The sequence below is a fragment of the Thalassophryne amazonica genome, chromosome 5 (assembly GCF_902500255.1).
Source record: "Thalassophryne amazonica chromosome 5, fThaAma1.1, whole genome shotgun sequence".
Classification (NCBI taxonomy): Eukaryota; Metazoa; Chordata; class Actinopteri; order Batrachoidiformes; family Batrachoididae; genus Thalassophryne; species Thalassophryne amazonica.
This window is the reverse complement of record NC_047107.1, coordinates 115,725,901-115,742,024: the sequence shown is the minus strand read 5'-3', so window position 1 is coordinate 115,742,024 and position 16,124 is coordinate 115,725,901. Positions and strand designations below refer to the sequence as shown.

The 16,124-nt window shown below is 43.5% G+C and overlaps 1 protein-coding gene across 1 annotated transcript in view; it reads left to right on the top strand.

The window, feature by feature from the left end:
- LOC117509881 (zinc transporter ZIP14-like) overlaps positions 1–12,203 on the top strand; it is a 91,035-nt gene extending 78,832 nt beyond the window's left edge. Inside the window, exons 2-3 of the mRNA XM_034169508.1 lie at positions 10,193–10,516; positions 11,910–12,203. Of these exons, the coding sequence (XP_034025399.1) occupies positions 10,208–10,516; positions 11,910–12,098 (498 nt within the window). The 5' untranslated portion in view covers positions 10,193–10,207 and the 3' untranslated portion in view covers positions 12,099–12,203. The remainder of the gene's footprint in view (positions 1–10,192; positions 10,517–11,909) is intronic.
- Positions 12,204–16,124: the final 3,921 nt, after the last annotated feature.

Below are 16,124 nucleotides of genomic sequence, written 5' to 3'. Positions count from 1 at the left end.
CGCCCATCGGCAGGGCAAAATGCCTCAATAGCACCCCCTTGAAACTTTCAAAAACTCCTCCGCATAGGGGTTTTTTTGGAGTAGGGAGATGAAAATTGGTACACGTGTGACTTGCATAGAGGTACAAAAAAGTCTCTTGCACCATGGGTCTACTCCAAACAGGAAGTCGGCCATTTTGAATTTTCTTGTCATTTTGGGGTGATTTCCACACGTTATATTTGAACGAACTCCTCCTACGGATTTTGTCCAATGCACTTCAAGTTTCTTCCAGATCACCCAGAGACGATACTGACCAAAAGTTATCGAAAGCTTTTCTTTACGTCGAAGGGTGTGGCCGCTATGGTGCCGCCATTTTGACCCTTCGCCATATGAACATTATACTTAAACAGGTACTGAAGTCACATAGTTAACTCCATCAACTTCCTTCCACTTCTGAAACATGCAGAACAACTTGGTGAACATAGGCAATGATCGCCGTGAAGTTACGAGTAACAGCTTCTGTGTGGCGGCATACTGAATATCGCCCCTTCGCCGTGAAATTACGTTCTTTCTTTTGACGGCTTTAATTTTGTCATATCATCATGAAAATTGATACACAGGCCAAGCATGACAACCTCTTACAATTCATAGGGGCGTCGCCCATGGGCGGGGCAACGTGCCTCAATAGCGCCCCCTTGAAACTTTCAAAACCCCTCCCCATAGGGGTTTTTTTTGGAGTAGGGAGATGAAAATTGGTACACATGTGTGACTTGCATAGATGTACAAAAAAGTCTCTTGCACCATTGGTCTACTCACAACAGGAAGTCGGCCATTTTGCATTTTCTTGTCGTTTTGCCATGATTTCCACACATTGTATTTGAATGAACTCCTCCTAGGGATTTTGTCCAATGCACTTCAAATTTCTTTCACAGCATCCACAGATGATACTGACCAAAAGTTAACGAAAGCTTTTCTCTATGTTGAAGGGTGTGGCCGCTATGGCGCCGCCATTTTGACCCTTCGCCATGGAATATCAAGTCATAACTCCTTCATGCTTTGCCTGATTGACTTGAAACTTAATGTGTGTGATGACGGTTGGCCCCTGAACACACCTGGCCCCTCTGTTTGTACACTGAGCGCCCCCTAGTGGATGAACCATCAAGATGTCTTAACTCCTTCATGCATTGTGTGATTGTTTAAAATTTTAACGGTGTGATGAGTGTTGCCCCTGTATGCACATGCCCACATCTGGTCACAAGGGCATGCACTGGCCTGGGGAGGCGGTCACACGGAACGAGGGCCCGTATATGACTTCTTGCAGTCCCTAGTTATTTTTGTTCTTATTATAAACTGTTCATTCTTTATTATTTTATATTTCAACAGCCAAGGGACATTTGACAATTTGTTGATTTTCAAGTATTTTAAGTTGTTAAATAAAGTGATGGAAGGAGAGAAAAATTGTTTCACTGGCACATTTTTAAAAAATTCCCCGCTAATCCGATTAATCGATTAATCGTGTTGAAACCCCATCAGATTAATCAATGATCCAAATAATCGTTTGTTGCAGCCCTAATATCGGCCATAGTTGTCAATACACTAGGGTCAAGATTAGGTTTCTTTCATTTTCATTTAGGAACAGATCCAGAAGTTAAAGAAAGATTATAATTTCCAGCACAGTCTGCCCAAGAGTGGGCCACAGGTCCTTAAACAGTTTTAGGATCAAATAAACAGGTTGTGCTTTTTGTTGACATTACGAGTTTTGTCAGCATGCCTAGTGAGATACTATCAAATTCTGTAAATCTAGGTAATACCTCAGTAGTGGCGCCCACCTCAATAGCAGGGTGTAGTGGCTGGGTTAAGGCATGCCTGGATATGTTTATCCTGATGTCGTCTATTTTCTTCCCAAAGTAATCCAGGAAATCTTGTGCTGTAAAAGGAGAGCGAACTACAGGTGGTTGTCCATGCATAAGTGTTGCTACCATGTCAAATAAGAACTTTGAATTATGCTTATTTTTGTTGATCAAATCAGAGTAGTAAGTTCGCTTTGTAGCCAGTAATGCATACTTATAGTCTAAGATAGCATCACGCCACGCAAGGTGAAATACTTCTAATTTTGAACGACACTATTTCCGTTCTAGACATCTTGCTTTATGCTTGAGGTCACGCAGATAATCAATGAACCAAGGTGAGTGTGATTTGGGGCAGCGCGGTTTTAACACAGGTGGTGCAGTCATGTCGAGTGTAGTTTTGAGCACTGAGTTTAAACTATCCACAAGTCTGTCTACTGACTGGGTATTTGTCAGATGTGAAGCTAAGACATCAGGCAGTCTAGCTTCGAGTTCAGTCTTAGTTGAGGAGTTGATGCCTCGCCGTAATGATATATAAGGTTGTTGTTCCACTAAACACGGCAGCGAAACTGTAAACTTAATAAGTGAGTGATGAGACACGACTGATGTAAGAGGCATGATGTCAATATTCGTGACAGCAATACCACGTGCGAGAACCAGATCCAGGGTATTTCCACTAATGTGCGTCGAATCCCGAATGCATTGCCTAAATCTTAATGCATCCACAATTTCCATAAATGATTTGCAGAGGGGATCAGAAAGCTTATTTATATGAATGTTAGTCACCAATGATCAGAATGTTATCTACACTAGTTGACAAGTTAGAGATGAACGCACCAAATTCATCTAAGAATTCAGAATATGGGCCAGGAGGCCTATATACAGTGACAACGTAATACGACTGATTTTGATTCTTCTGACCTTGGCAATGTGTAATATCCTGAGCAGAGCGGAGAATCAGATGCTCAAACGAGTGATCTTTGTAACTCCCAACAGCTAATAAGCTAAACCTAGATTTATAAATAAGAGCAACATCCCCGCCTTGCTTCGCATCACGACGGACGTGACTAAATGTATAAGCTGGTGGGCAGGCCTCATTTAAGGGGAGGATAGCTGTAGGTTTAAGCCAGTTTCACATAGCCCATTCATATCTAAGTGATGATCAATAATTAGATCATTGATCAACAATGATTTTGAGGACAGTGACCTTATGTTAATGAGACCCAGTCCTAAGGACCTCAGTGGGGTTGACAGTTGAACTGTTTGGGTTTAGGGGTGGTTCCAGAGTAGCATATATAGGATGCCTAGAAGTAGGTTTAGGTTTCAGACATTCCACGCGCGTTGTAGGTAGCAGACACGAAATCTTTGCTATTGCTGGAACAACTACTGGGCCATCCTCAATTTCAACATCAACCAATATAGTAATGGGTATTAAGTTTGGAAAGCATATTCCTCTCATTTTTATGGACACAACTACGGAAGCAGGCCACAGTCTCAACTTGTTGAAATTCCCTCCCTGGCAAATAAACTGCACTATTACCATAGTGGATTTTCTGCACTAAATTCCCCACTAAGCTAATGGATTCCACATCCACATTTGTCATAAGCCTTGCAGGGTCTCTAATCACCTGCTCCGTGGCCTGCTCTAGATTCCTAATGTTACCCTCCCTGTAGAGCTCTATCTATGTTTGCAGACAAGATGGTGGTGCCTTTCCCAGTAGGGTGGAGGCCGTCTGGCATCAGCAAGCCACGGTGGCCCCAGAACGAAGGCCAGTTATCAATAAAGCTAAAACCTTGCTGTCTACAAAACTGTGCCAGCCACCTATTTAATGATGTCAGCCTGCTAAACGCCTCATCAGTACCCCGGGAGGGGAGGGGACCAGAGGCTATTAATCGATGCTGACACATCTTTCTGGCAAGGTCACAAGTCCTCTCTATGTCCATTTTTGTGACCTCTGAGTGCTTCATCCTGATATCATTGGTGCCAACGTGAATAACTACGTGATTCAAATCCATATAGTTTTTGAAAGAAATAAAAAGGTCCGTTACTTTTTGGACAGACCTCGTATTACCCACAGTAACCTTGGAAACAGTGATGCCAGCTCTCTTCAGGTCATTGACCAGCTCCTCCCATGCAGTTCTGGGCTGATTCCTCACCTTTCTTAGGATCATTGATACGCCACGAGGTGTGATCTTGTATGGAGCCCCAGTCCGAGCGAGATTGACAGTCATGTTTAGCTTCTTCCATTTTCTAATAATTGCTCACACGGTTGATCTTTTTTCACCAAGCTGCTTGGCAATTGCCCCGTAGCCCTTTCCAGCCTTGTGGAGGGCTACAATTGTGTCTCTGGTGTCTTTGGACAGCTCTTTGTTCTTAGCCATGTCAGTCGTTGGAGACTTACTGATTGTGTGGGGTGGACAGGTGTCTTTATGCAGCTAACGACCTCAAATAGGTGCTTCTAATTTGGAATAATAAGTGGACTGGAGGTGGACTTTTTAGAGGTGGACTAACAGGTCTTTGAGGGCCAGAATTTCTGCTGATTGGTAGGTGTTGATATCCTTATTTGCAGCAGTAACATGTAAATAAATTATTTTAAAAAAAATCATACATTGTGATTTCTGGATATTCTTTTGGATTATGTCTCACAGTGGACATGCACCTAAGATGAAAATTTCAGACCCCTCCATTATTTCTAAGTGGGAGAACTTGCAAAATCGCAGGGTGTTCAAATACTTATTTTCCTCACTGTACAAGACATTTCACAGATGTCAGCATTGTGACAGCACAGGCTGGTCTAGCTAGCTGCAAACTCTGCTTCGTTTATGTTTAAATATAATCTCTTTGTCATATTATGTAAAAGCTAGTGAGAAATAAACCCTTCTAAAACTGAAAAAAAAAAACTGTTTTTAGAACCTGTTAACACCTCTGGAGTGATTTACAAGATATTTCATGGACGTCAGAGTGAGTGCTAACATCCGCTAACTCAAAGCTAACTTCCGCTCTTGTCAAAAGCTCATGTATGTGCACACACACACCGTTGAAATGTAAATATTGTTTATGATTGATTGATAGAGGGGCTTTATTGAGCATGTACAAATTGTACATAAGACAGTAGGAGCTTAATTAATGTAAATAACAAATGTATAATTATATACAGTGGTGGGCACAGCTAACCAAAAAGTTAGTTTCATTAACCATTAATCCATTAACCGAAATGTTCATTAAAAAAAAAAAAAATTAGCTGTAGTTACAGCTAAAAGCTAAACCAATAACTTTTAGTGTTGACTCCAGTACACTGGCAGTTACTGATACTTCTGAGTAAATTCAAAGGCAGTCACAAACAACAACAAACCAGCGCTTCTGTCTAAGATCACCCTTCTCTCAGCAAAAGAGACCTGGTGACCAGAGAGAAAGGAAGGGGAGAGGGAAAAAAAAGATCATTTATTTTCACAGCCATACAGTCTTATAGACGTGTCGCAGGAGACATGCACAGCAAAACAGCTTTGACTTATGTTTAAAATTTTAATCAAACTAATTCTGGACAAGTTATCAAATTAACGTCACCTCTGTCGTTTTTACAAAGTAAAAATATCGGCTATATGTTTTAAGTAATGCACTAATTTTTGAAGGTTTGAGCGTTTATAAACACACATGCCAAAAGGCATTATGGGAAAATGAGCCTCATCCAATCAGTGGTTGATCGGTTTATATACATGTACTGTTTATGTTTATATACACATTACTGTAATGTGTTGATTTTTACAAATAAATCTATTTGTAAAAATGTCATATTTGTTAAAAAAAAAAAATGTTTACAGATGGTTTTCAAAGTTAGCTGAAAAGCTAATCGGCTAACAAAAAAGTTAGCTTCGCTAATTAGTTAGCTTTGCTATTTAGCAGAACTGCGCCCACCACTAGTTATTAGGGATGTCCTGAGCTGATACTCAATATCGGTATCGGATGCCTATACAGCTATTTTGCGAGAATCGGTTGGTATCAGATATCAGATTTGGGAATGGTATCGGGCCGATTCATGTTACTTTTCATCGTTGTTGCGCTTTAGGACTGCCTTAAACCGAGATGCAACACAAAAACATTGTGCCTGCATTGCGATAGAGATTTGGACTCCACCGCCATAATTCCCACAGAGTTTTTCGATCCAGGAAATGTTCTGTGTGAAGTGTCTCTGCACCGCTGCTGCAGAGGGGTGTTCTGACCTAAAATGTGTCTCTCTCACTCTTCATGTGAGACGTGTGATGCAGCCGGTACAGACACGCCGACAAACGCTCAGCGAGAGGCTGCAAAACAGCAGCGTGATTTCAGCCTCACTGTGCCGTCAGCTGCATGTTCTCCTGATCAGCTCGAGCCCTCTGAACAGCGTCCAAAAGAAACTACATTAAAATATTTCATTACATAATCCAATAATTCTGTGTACGTAGCTGCTGTAGTTCCCAAGTTGAAGGAGGAAAACAAGTCTGACTGAGCGAGGGGGACAGGGAGGACAGAGAGGAGAGGAGAGGGGGGAGCTTCACTTATTTTCACATGAAAAGAGCAACTGTACAAAAATCCTGTTTCAGTTTAAATGTATGTTTCAGGAGTCAAGGTTACTACAAGTGCTTTGATTGTTATATATTGAATGTTGAGCTCAGATGTCTTAGACTCAGAAGCTGTTTGTTACAAAAGCCAAGCAATATTGTTGGTCATGTTCAAGCAAAATAAAAACTGTTAACGAATAATGGTTGTGTTTTTATCGGCAAGAAGAGCCATTTAAAATATCGGATCGGAAGGCCAAAAATCAGGATCGGGACATCCCTAGTGGTTATACGAGGTCTGTTAGAAGTGTCCGACCTTTTTATTTTTTCAAAAACCTGATGGATTTGAATCACGTGTGCTTACATGAGCCAACTTTAAACCTTCATGCGCATGCGTGATTTTTTTTCACGCCTGTCGGTTGCGTCATTTGCTTGTAAGCAGCCTTTGTGTAAGGATGGGTGTAGTCGCTCGTCGCTTTTTCTTTGCAAGGAAATGGCGGAACGACTGGAGCAGCGCGACTGCATCAAATTTTGCTAGAAACTGGATGACAGCCAGGTGGAAACCATTCAGATTATTCAGACGGCTTTCGGTGACGATCCTCTGGGAATCACACAGATTAAGGAGCGGTACAACTGGTTTAAAGACGGCCACACAACGGTTGAAAGCGCGCCGCGCTCCAGTCGGCCATCAACACGCTGAAACGACCGGATCATTTCCAAAGTGAACGCTGTGGTGATGTGGGACCGTCGCGTGACTATCCGAGAAATTGTGGAAGAGGTGGACATCAGCACTTCTTCGACACATTCCACTGGGACAGAAGATTTGGCCATGAAAAGAGTGGCGACGAAATTCATCGGCACGAAGCTGATGGCGCAGCAAAAGCGCCACCGTGTTGAAGCCTCACAGGACATGTTGTGGCATGCTCACCTCGGCCGCAATTTCTCAGATAGTTACACGACTGAAAAGCCACCGAAAGCCATCTGAATCTTCCGAAATGGTGGACGAGGTGAACATGCCACAACATGTCCTGTGAGACTTCAACACAAAGCTGCTTTTGTTGCGCCATCAGCTTCGTGCCAATGAATTTCGTCGCAACTCTTTTCATGGCCAAACCTTCTGTCACACTGGAATGTGTAGAAAAAGTGCTGATGTCCACCTCTTCCACAATTTCTCGGATAGTCACACGATGGTCCCACATCACCACAGCGTTCACTTTGAAAATTAGCCGGTCATTTCACCATGTTGATGGCCGACCGGAGCGCGGCGCACTCTCCACTGTTGTGCGGCCATCTTTAAACCGGTTGTACCACTCCTTAATCTGTGTGATTCCCAGAGGATCGTCACCGAAAGCCGTCTGAATAATCCGAATGGTTTCCACCTGGTTGTTGCCCAGTTTCTAGCAAAATTTGATGCAGTCGCGCTGCTCCAGTCGTTCAGGGCCATTTCCTTGCAAAGAAAAAACGACGAGCGACTACACGCTTCCTCACACAAAGGCTGACAAGCAAATGACGCAAACCAACAGGCGTGAAAGAAAATCAGGCATACGCACGAAGGTTCAAAGTTGGCTCACGCAAGCACACGTGATTCAAATCCATCAGGTTTTTGAAAAAAATAAAAAGGTCTTTTTATTTTTTTCAAAAACTATATGGATTTGAATCATGTGTGATTGCATCAGCCAAGCTTGAACCTTCGTGCGCGTGTGTGAGTTTTTTCACACCTGTCGGTTGCGTCATTCGCCTGTGAACAGGCTTTGTGTGAGCACTGGTCCACCCCTCTCGTCGTTTTTTTTATTGCAAATAAATGTCTGAACGATTTGGAGCTTTGCTGCATCAATTTTTTTTCCAGAAACTGTGAGAGACCTCCAGGTGGACACCATTCAGAAAATTAATATGGCTTTCAGGGAGATTTTGTGGGGATTACACAGATTAAGGAGTGTTACTGCCGCTTTAAGGATGGCCCACAGCGTCTGAGAGCGCGCCGCGCTCCGAGCACCGATCGACAGGCTCACACCCCGCTGAAACAACCAGATCATTTCCAACGTGAAGGCTTTGTTGATTCGGGATGTCGTCTGACTTTCACAAAAAGGCAGGAGACGTGGACATCTGCACTTTTTCGGCACATTCCACTGTTACAGGAGTTTTTTTCATGGAAAGAAAAGCGGAGGATTGCGCCACCGTGCCATTCATGGCGCAGGACAAAACCACCTCTGTGTTGGTCTCACAGGACAGCTTTGAGATGGCTTTCAGATGACTGTCGGTGGGTTTTCAGTCGTGTGACTAACCGCAAAATTGTGGTTGAGCCTGGACATGCCAGAACATGTCCTGTGAGGCTTCATCACGGCGTTGCTTTGCACCATGCGGCTCCACAGTGACGCGCGGAACTCCTCCGCACGTCTATCTCAGTGTGCTGAAAAAGTGCTGAAGTCCACGTCTTCCGCAATTCCTGTGCTAGTCAGATGACATGCCGGATCAAGACAGCGTCCAGTTTAGAAATGAACGGCACATTCCACTGTTACAGGAGTTTTTTTCATGGAAAGAAAAGCTGAGGAGTTCCGCGCGTCGCGGTGGAACCGCATGGCGCAAAGCAACGCTGTGATGAAGCTTCACAGGACATGTTGGGGCATGTCCAGCTCATGCTCAATTTCTCGGATAATCACATGACTGAAAAGCAACCAGAAGCTGTCTGAAAGCCAGCTGAAAGCCGTCCTGTGAGACCAACATGGAGGTGGTTTTGTCCCGCGCCATGAACGGCACGGTGGTGCAATCCTCCTCTTTTCTTTCCTTGAAAAAAAACTCCTGTAAGAGTGGAATGTGCCGAAAAAGTGCTGATGTCCACGTCTCCTGCCTTTTTGTGAAAGTCAGACGACGTCCCGAATCAACAAAGCCTTCACGTTGGAAATGATCTGTAGTTTCAGCGGGGTGTGAGCCTGTCGATCGGCGCTCGGAGCGCGGCGCACTCTCAGACGCTGTGGGCCATCCTTAAAGCGGCAGTAACACTCCTTAATCTGTGTAATCTCCACAAAATCGTCCCTGAAAGCCATATAAATTTTCCGAACGGTGTCCACCTGGAGGTCTCTCACAGTTTCTGGAAAAAATTGATGCAGCAAAGCTCCAAATCATTCAGACATTTATTCGCAATAAAAAAAGGACGAGAGGGTGGACCAGTGCTCACACAAAGCCTGCTCACAGGCGAATGACGCAACCGACAGGCGTGAAAAAACTCACGCATGCGCACGAAGGTTCAAGCTTGGCTGATGCAATCACACGTGATTCAAATCCATATGGTTTTTGAAAAAAATAAAAAGGTCGGATACTTTTCTAACAGACCTCGTACTTTGCACTAGAATACGTTAAACAACTGTAAACTATAAGGAAGGCGATGCTCATACAGCCAAGGGTATTTTAGCATGGTTTATATTATTTTAGCTTATGAAAAGCCACTTCTAACAGGACTTTCACCTTAATTATTTCCCAGGTAAAAATTTGTGTAACTGGACACTAGTGGTTGGCGGACGTTTACACTCTATGAGCGCGCTGCTCTAGTTACGAATTGTGAACTTATGAATTTGAGGAAATAAAGAATGTATGTGGATGAGGTTGCATCCTGTGATGCCAACAACCATTTCTGTTTGCAATTTCCCTGTTCTGCCGATAGATGTTGTGCGTACGCACTTTAATATTGTGGAAGTATTTCAGTTTACTCTGGAGAACATAAATGTCAGAAATGAGACAAACAAGTAATTACGGTGCAAAACAAATGCAGTACTTTTCTAGTTTGCTTAGTTAATGTGAAAATTTGTTCCTGAACTTTCTTTCCTCTGCCCCTGACACAGATTAAGGAAGAAGCCATGATTAACTGGTCTCATTGTGGCAGCACCGCTACCAGCACCATCATCTTCCAGTCACAGCTGCTGCTCACCTTGTGCTTGGCAGCACTTCTTTGTCCTTTGTGCCTGGTGACGAGCCAGGAGGAAAACCAGACCCAGTCACCTGTCCAGGTGTTTCAAGACTTGTTGGTCCGATATGGTAACAACAGCACCATCACTGTACCCCAGCTCCGCTCTCTGTTACTCCACCTCAGCCAGGGGCATGGCGACACAAATATGTCCCCCACTGAGAGCCCACCAACTACAGTTACCAAAGCCAACAAGACTATGGTAAGGATAAGAAAAATTTGTAGTTACTTTGCGCTTAGCACTTTATATGGCTTGATTTTTACTTTGTTTTTTTTTTTTCTTTTCTTTTTTCTTTTGCCAGCTCTTCCCATAGGGTTTTCAGATGTCTGAAATTATTAGAATATGTAGAATGGTGTCCACTAACTGGTCACCATGTCTAATGGTCAACACTGTTTATTTTGTGTTTAACAAAAACAGAATAGGATGATTTAATCTGTCTGGGGTTGACACAAAACTGAAAAATAATTCATTAAAATTCACTTTTCATTGTCAAGCAATATTAGATTAGTATTTGTAGGTTTCTGCTTTTCAGATGTGGGCAAATACTGTTTTTCTGTCTCATATGAACTGTTTTTACTTTTTAGGAGAAATAATACTTGTTCCATAGGAATATGTCTCAGCCCATCTTCTTCTTCTTGGCCATGCCCATCAGGGCCCCGTTTGTTTGATGTTGACCTTTTTTCACCAGTGTAGCACACAAACATGCAGTAAATGATCACAAATGAAAAATATTGATCATAAACGAGATCATTTATTTTGCATTACAGATAGCACACATCATTTACAACTCTGTCATACATTAGCATTTTTGTTTTACACTTGTTCAAATTTTGCTTCCCAGTGAATGTGCAAAAATATAATTAGAAGTGTCTCATTCCAATGGAGATGGACCCCTGTGAAGGTAAACGTGTGCATGTTTACCCATGACATCTAAAGAAACTTTAAAAATGACCACCAGTAGTTTGCTCCATACAATTCACTTTCACTTATGTGTAGGAACAAAACACTACATTGTGTAACGTACAGCCAAAACATTCATTCCTCTGCATGACATAGTTTTGAGTAAATACAGCAGATAGTGCACTCAGTAAATGTATTTCATGTTTGGTATTGTCCACATAAACACACAGTAATGTCTGTCATCTCATTTTATTGCACTTCTGAGGCTCACTTGGCATAGGACATGAAGTAATCAAATCTGAGAAGTCATTAAGCTTGCAAATACATTGTCTTGTGTCCACATCGTACCATTCCAAGCTCTTTCAACTGTGGCCTTGTTGTGTACATAGGTTCTTCCTTCTGTTTTTTTTTTTTTTTTTTTTTTTTGCACAGTACTCTAGTAAATTGGATCTTCCACTTCAGGGTAGTATTATTAAATTGAACAACCTCATTCTCATACTGAGTGCATAATTTTGTATGATTTTTTTTTTTTTTTTTTTGTTTAAATGGAACTCCAGTTGGAACTAATTGGAGTGTGTGTGTGGTGTGTTGTGTGTGTGTGTGTGTGTGTGTGTGTTGTGTGGTGTGTGTGTGTGTGTGTGTGTGTGTGGTGTGTGTGGTGTGTGTGTGTGTGTGTGTGTGTGTGTATTTCTAGTGCTTATCTGCAGACATACTGGCAGTTTACAGACTCAGTGAGCAGTCACAGCTTGATGAGCGAGGTTTTCAGGAGCTCTGCCCTGCCATGCTACAGCAATTAGATGCTGGCACCTGCAGGACACATAAAGAGGAAGAGCATGACAGTAGTACGTCTCCGAGGCCTTCTGATGCTGAAGGTAAGTGCTGACTACTCAGTGATTCTAATACAGTAATGAACAGTAACCCAGAGAAAGAAACCAGGCAGTTGTTTTCAGTCCATTGCCATAAAATGGCATCTACTCTTGCTGGAGCAGATAATTTATATTAAAATGAAACTGTTAAAAATGTTGCTGTGTGTGTGTATACACTGAAATTCATCTGTATTTTATTTATTTATTTATTTATTGTGTTTGATGCAAACACAGAACTCCTCAGCTTTCCTCTTTAGTGTAGTTCAAGCTGTGGAACAGCACAGTGGAGCTTTTTTTGCACAACAGAACATTCAAAAGCCTGTGTGCATTTGAGTGGCCACACTCCTCACCAGGACGGTGAGGAGGTGGACATAGGGGGCTGCTGAGGCACTGCACTGCTTTGGGTCAACGGACTGGGAGGTACTCTGTGAGCCACATGGGGGGGATATCGACGATATGACTGACTGCATCACAGACTACATGATTCTGTGAGGACATCATGCCAGCCCGGACTGTGCACTGCTTCTCAAACAATAAGCCCTGGATTACAAGTGACCTGAAGGCCCTTCTAAACAAAAAGAAGATGGCGTTCAGGTTGGGAGACAGAGAAGAGCAGAGGGGAGTGCAGCGTGAACTCAGAGAGACTCTGAGGTCATGCAAGGACAATTACAGGAGGAAGCTGGAGTTCAAACTCCAGCAGAACAGTGTGAGAGAGGTGTGGACGGGAATAAAGCACATCACGGGGATGAAGGGGAGAGACAGGCAGTCTCCGGGAAGCCTGGATAGGGCAAACCAGTTCAACCTGTTTTTTAATAGGTTTAGCTCAACTCCTAACACCCCCATCCCCCCCACACCCTACACTGTCCCAAACTGCTCAATCCATCCAGCAGCGCTCTCCTGTACAGTACCTCTCCATCTGCACCCCTCCACCTCCAGTGTAGACAACTGTAACATCCCCAGTTAATGGTGACGACAGGCCAGGTTAAGAGGCAGCTGGAAAGGTTACATCAGAGGAAGGCGCAGGCCCGGATGGCATCACACCAGGATCCTGAAGACCTGTGCTGACCAGCTGTCCCCTGTACTGGTACATCTGTACAACCTGAGTCTGAGTAGGGGAAAGTCCCGTTGCTGTGGAAGACGTCCGTGGTTCCAGTTGCCAAGAAGTCAAGGCCATCGGACCTCGAAGACTACAGACCAGTCGCTCTCACATCTCATGTGATAAGGTCATGGAGAGACTGGTCCTAGCCCAGCTGAGGCCACAGGTGATGTCATCTGGACCCTTTGCAATTTGCCTACCAGCCCCATTTAGGAGTCGAGGATGCCGTTATCTACCTGCAAGAGCCCACATGCATCTGGATGGTGGAGGAGACACAGTGAGAATCACATTCTTTGATTTCTCGAGTGCCTTCAATACCATTCAGCCTTTGCTATTGGTGTGAAGCTGCGGGGGATGGGTGTCCATGACTCAGTGGTCTCCTGGGTTACTGATTACTTGACAGGCAGGCCACAGTTTGTCCATCTGGGCAGTGTCCTGTCTGATGTGGTGGTCAGTGACGTAGGAGCTCCTCAGGGACTGTGCTTTCCCCTTTTCTCTTTACCTTATAACCACTGATTTCCAGTACAACTCTGAGTCATGTCACCTACAGAAATATTCTGATGACTCAGCTGTTGTTGGGTGTGTGGGGGGGTGGGGGGGGGGGGGGGGGGGGGGGTACAACATTGGTGGACAACTTTGTGGAGTGGTCTGAAAGAAATCACCTGAGGCTGAACGTGAGTAAGACCAGAGAGAGGTGATTGACTTCAAGGAAGAAGACGACTTTACAGCCACTTAGGATTAGGGGGGAGGTGGTGGAGGAGGTGGAGGACTACAAATACTTGGGAGTGGTGATCGGCAACAGACTAGACTGGGCATCTAATACTGACGCTGTGTGCAAGAAGGGGATGAGTAGACTCTATTTCCTGAGGAAGCTGAGATCCTTCAATGTGTGCAGCAAGATGTTGGAGATGTTCTACAATAGTGTTGTTGCCGGTGCCATTTTCTTTGCTGCTGTGTTGGGGCAGCAGCATCAGAGCCAGGGATTCAGATAGACTGAACAAGATCATTAAGAGAGCTGGCTCTGCACTTGGTCAAGGGCTGGAGTCTGGAGATGGTGGTGGAGAGGAGGACACTGAGGAAGTTGTTGTCCATTATGGATAATGAACAGCACCTCTCCACCGTACAGTGGTCGGACAGCGGAGCAGCTGTCGAAGGGACAGATACAGGAAATCTTTCCTGCCACATGCCATCACACTGTATAATAAAAGCTGATCCATCCTTATCAGTATATTGAGACACCCCATGACATCTGGTGTATACTGCTAATCCATATATCGGCTCTAATATACTGTTACTGTACATTATTATTGCACACTTTGTTGCACATTATATTTTTTCTTTTTTCGAATTTTAATTTTAATATTTTATTTCTATTTTATTCCTTATTTATTCTACTATTAATAGTGGGAACAAGGGGCACTGTCTAAGTGTAAATGCTGCTACTGCAAAGAAATTGCCCAGCTTGGAATGAATAAAGTATTTCTATTCTATTTTTTTATAGCGCCAAATCCCAGCAAAGTTGCCTCAAGACGCTTCACACAAGTAACTGCTGGTAATCTCATTCACATAAAATCCTTAGAAGATTGCCTTGCATCAGTGATAAGCTTGATGTCTAGAAACGTCCTACTTTTAAACTCTGATAAGACTGAAATGATGGTTCTTGGTCCAATGAGACATCAGCATCAATTTGACCAGCTAACGCTTAGCCTAGGCTCGTGTGTCATACATCACACGGACAAAGTGAGGAACCTCGGAGTAATTTTTGATCCTACATTGTCCTTGGACCTCCGCATTAGAAATATTACGAGTACTGCTTTCTTCCACTTGCGAAATATAGCGAAAATTCGTCCCATCCTGTCTATGGCTGATGCTGAGACCCTGATCCATGTGTTTGTCTCTTTGAGATTGGAAACCTGCAATGTTCTATTTTCTGGTTTACTGCAGTACAGCATTAGGGGTCTCCAGTTGGTTCAAAATGCTGCAGCCAGACTTTTGACACGAACCAGAAAGTTTGACCACATTACACCCATTTTGGCATCTCTTCACTGGCTTCCTGTCTCTGTGAGATCAGATTTTAAGGTTCTTCTACTAGTCTATAAAATTGTTCATGGACTAGCACCTCCCTACCTAGCTGACCTAATTAAACCCTATGTACCGGCCCGGGCTTTGCAGGGTGCAGGGTCACAGAGCTTTCTCTTATCGTGCCCCTATTCTGTGGAATGATCTCTCTGCATCAATTTTTTTTTCAATTTATTTCATTTATAGCGCCAAATCACAACAGAGTTGCCTCAAGGCGGTTCACACAAGTAAGGTCTAACCTTACCAACCCCCGAGCAGCAGTGGTAAGGAGAAACTCCCTCTGAGGAAGAAACCTCAAGCAGACCAGACTCAAAGGGGTGACCCTCTGCTTGGGCCATGCTACAGACACAAATCACAGAACAATTCACAAAACAAATATACAGGAAATGCTGTTGGTGCACAGGACAGGAGGGTTTTCAGCACAAATACCACACCATCTCTGGATGGAGCTGCACCTTAAACAGAGGGGGGGAAAAAAACAGAACCAGGCATCAGAAAGGCAAGAAATACAGTATAATTTGATTTGTCAGCATTAAACAACAAGAAAAACAGGATACTAAGGTGATTGCCAGCCACTAGCCCTAAGCTTCACTAAAAGCTAATGAAATGAATTAAGAGTAAAAACGCAGAACTATACTATGCCAGTATGCTAACCATACAAAAGGGAAAATAAGTGCGTCTTAAGTCTGGACTTGAAAGTCTCCACAGAATCTGACTGTTTTATTGACACGGGGAGAAAGCTCTATGACCCACAGACTTCTTATTTATCTTAGGGACACAGAGTAGTCCTGCACCCTGAGAACGCAAAGCCTGGGCCGATATGTAAGGTTTAATTAGGTCAGCTAGGTAGGGAGGTGCCAGTCCATGA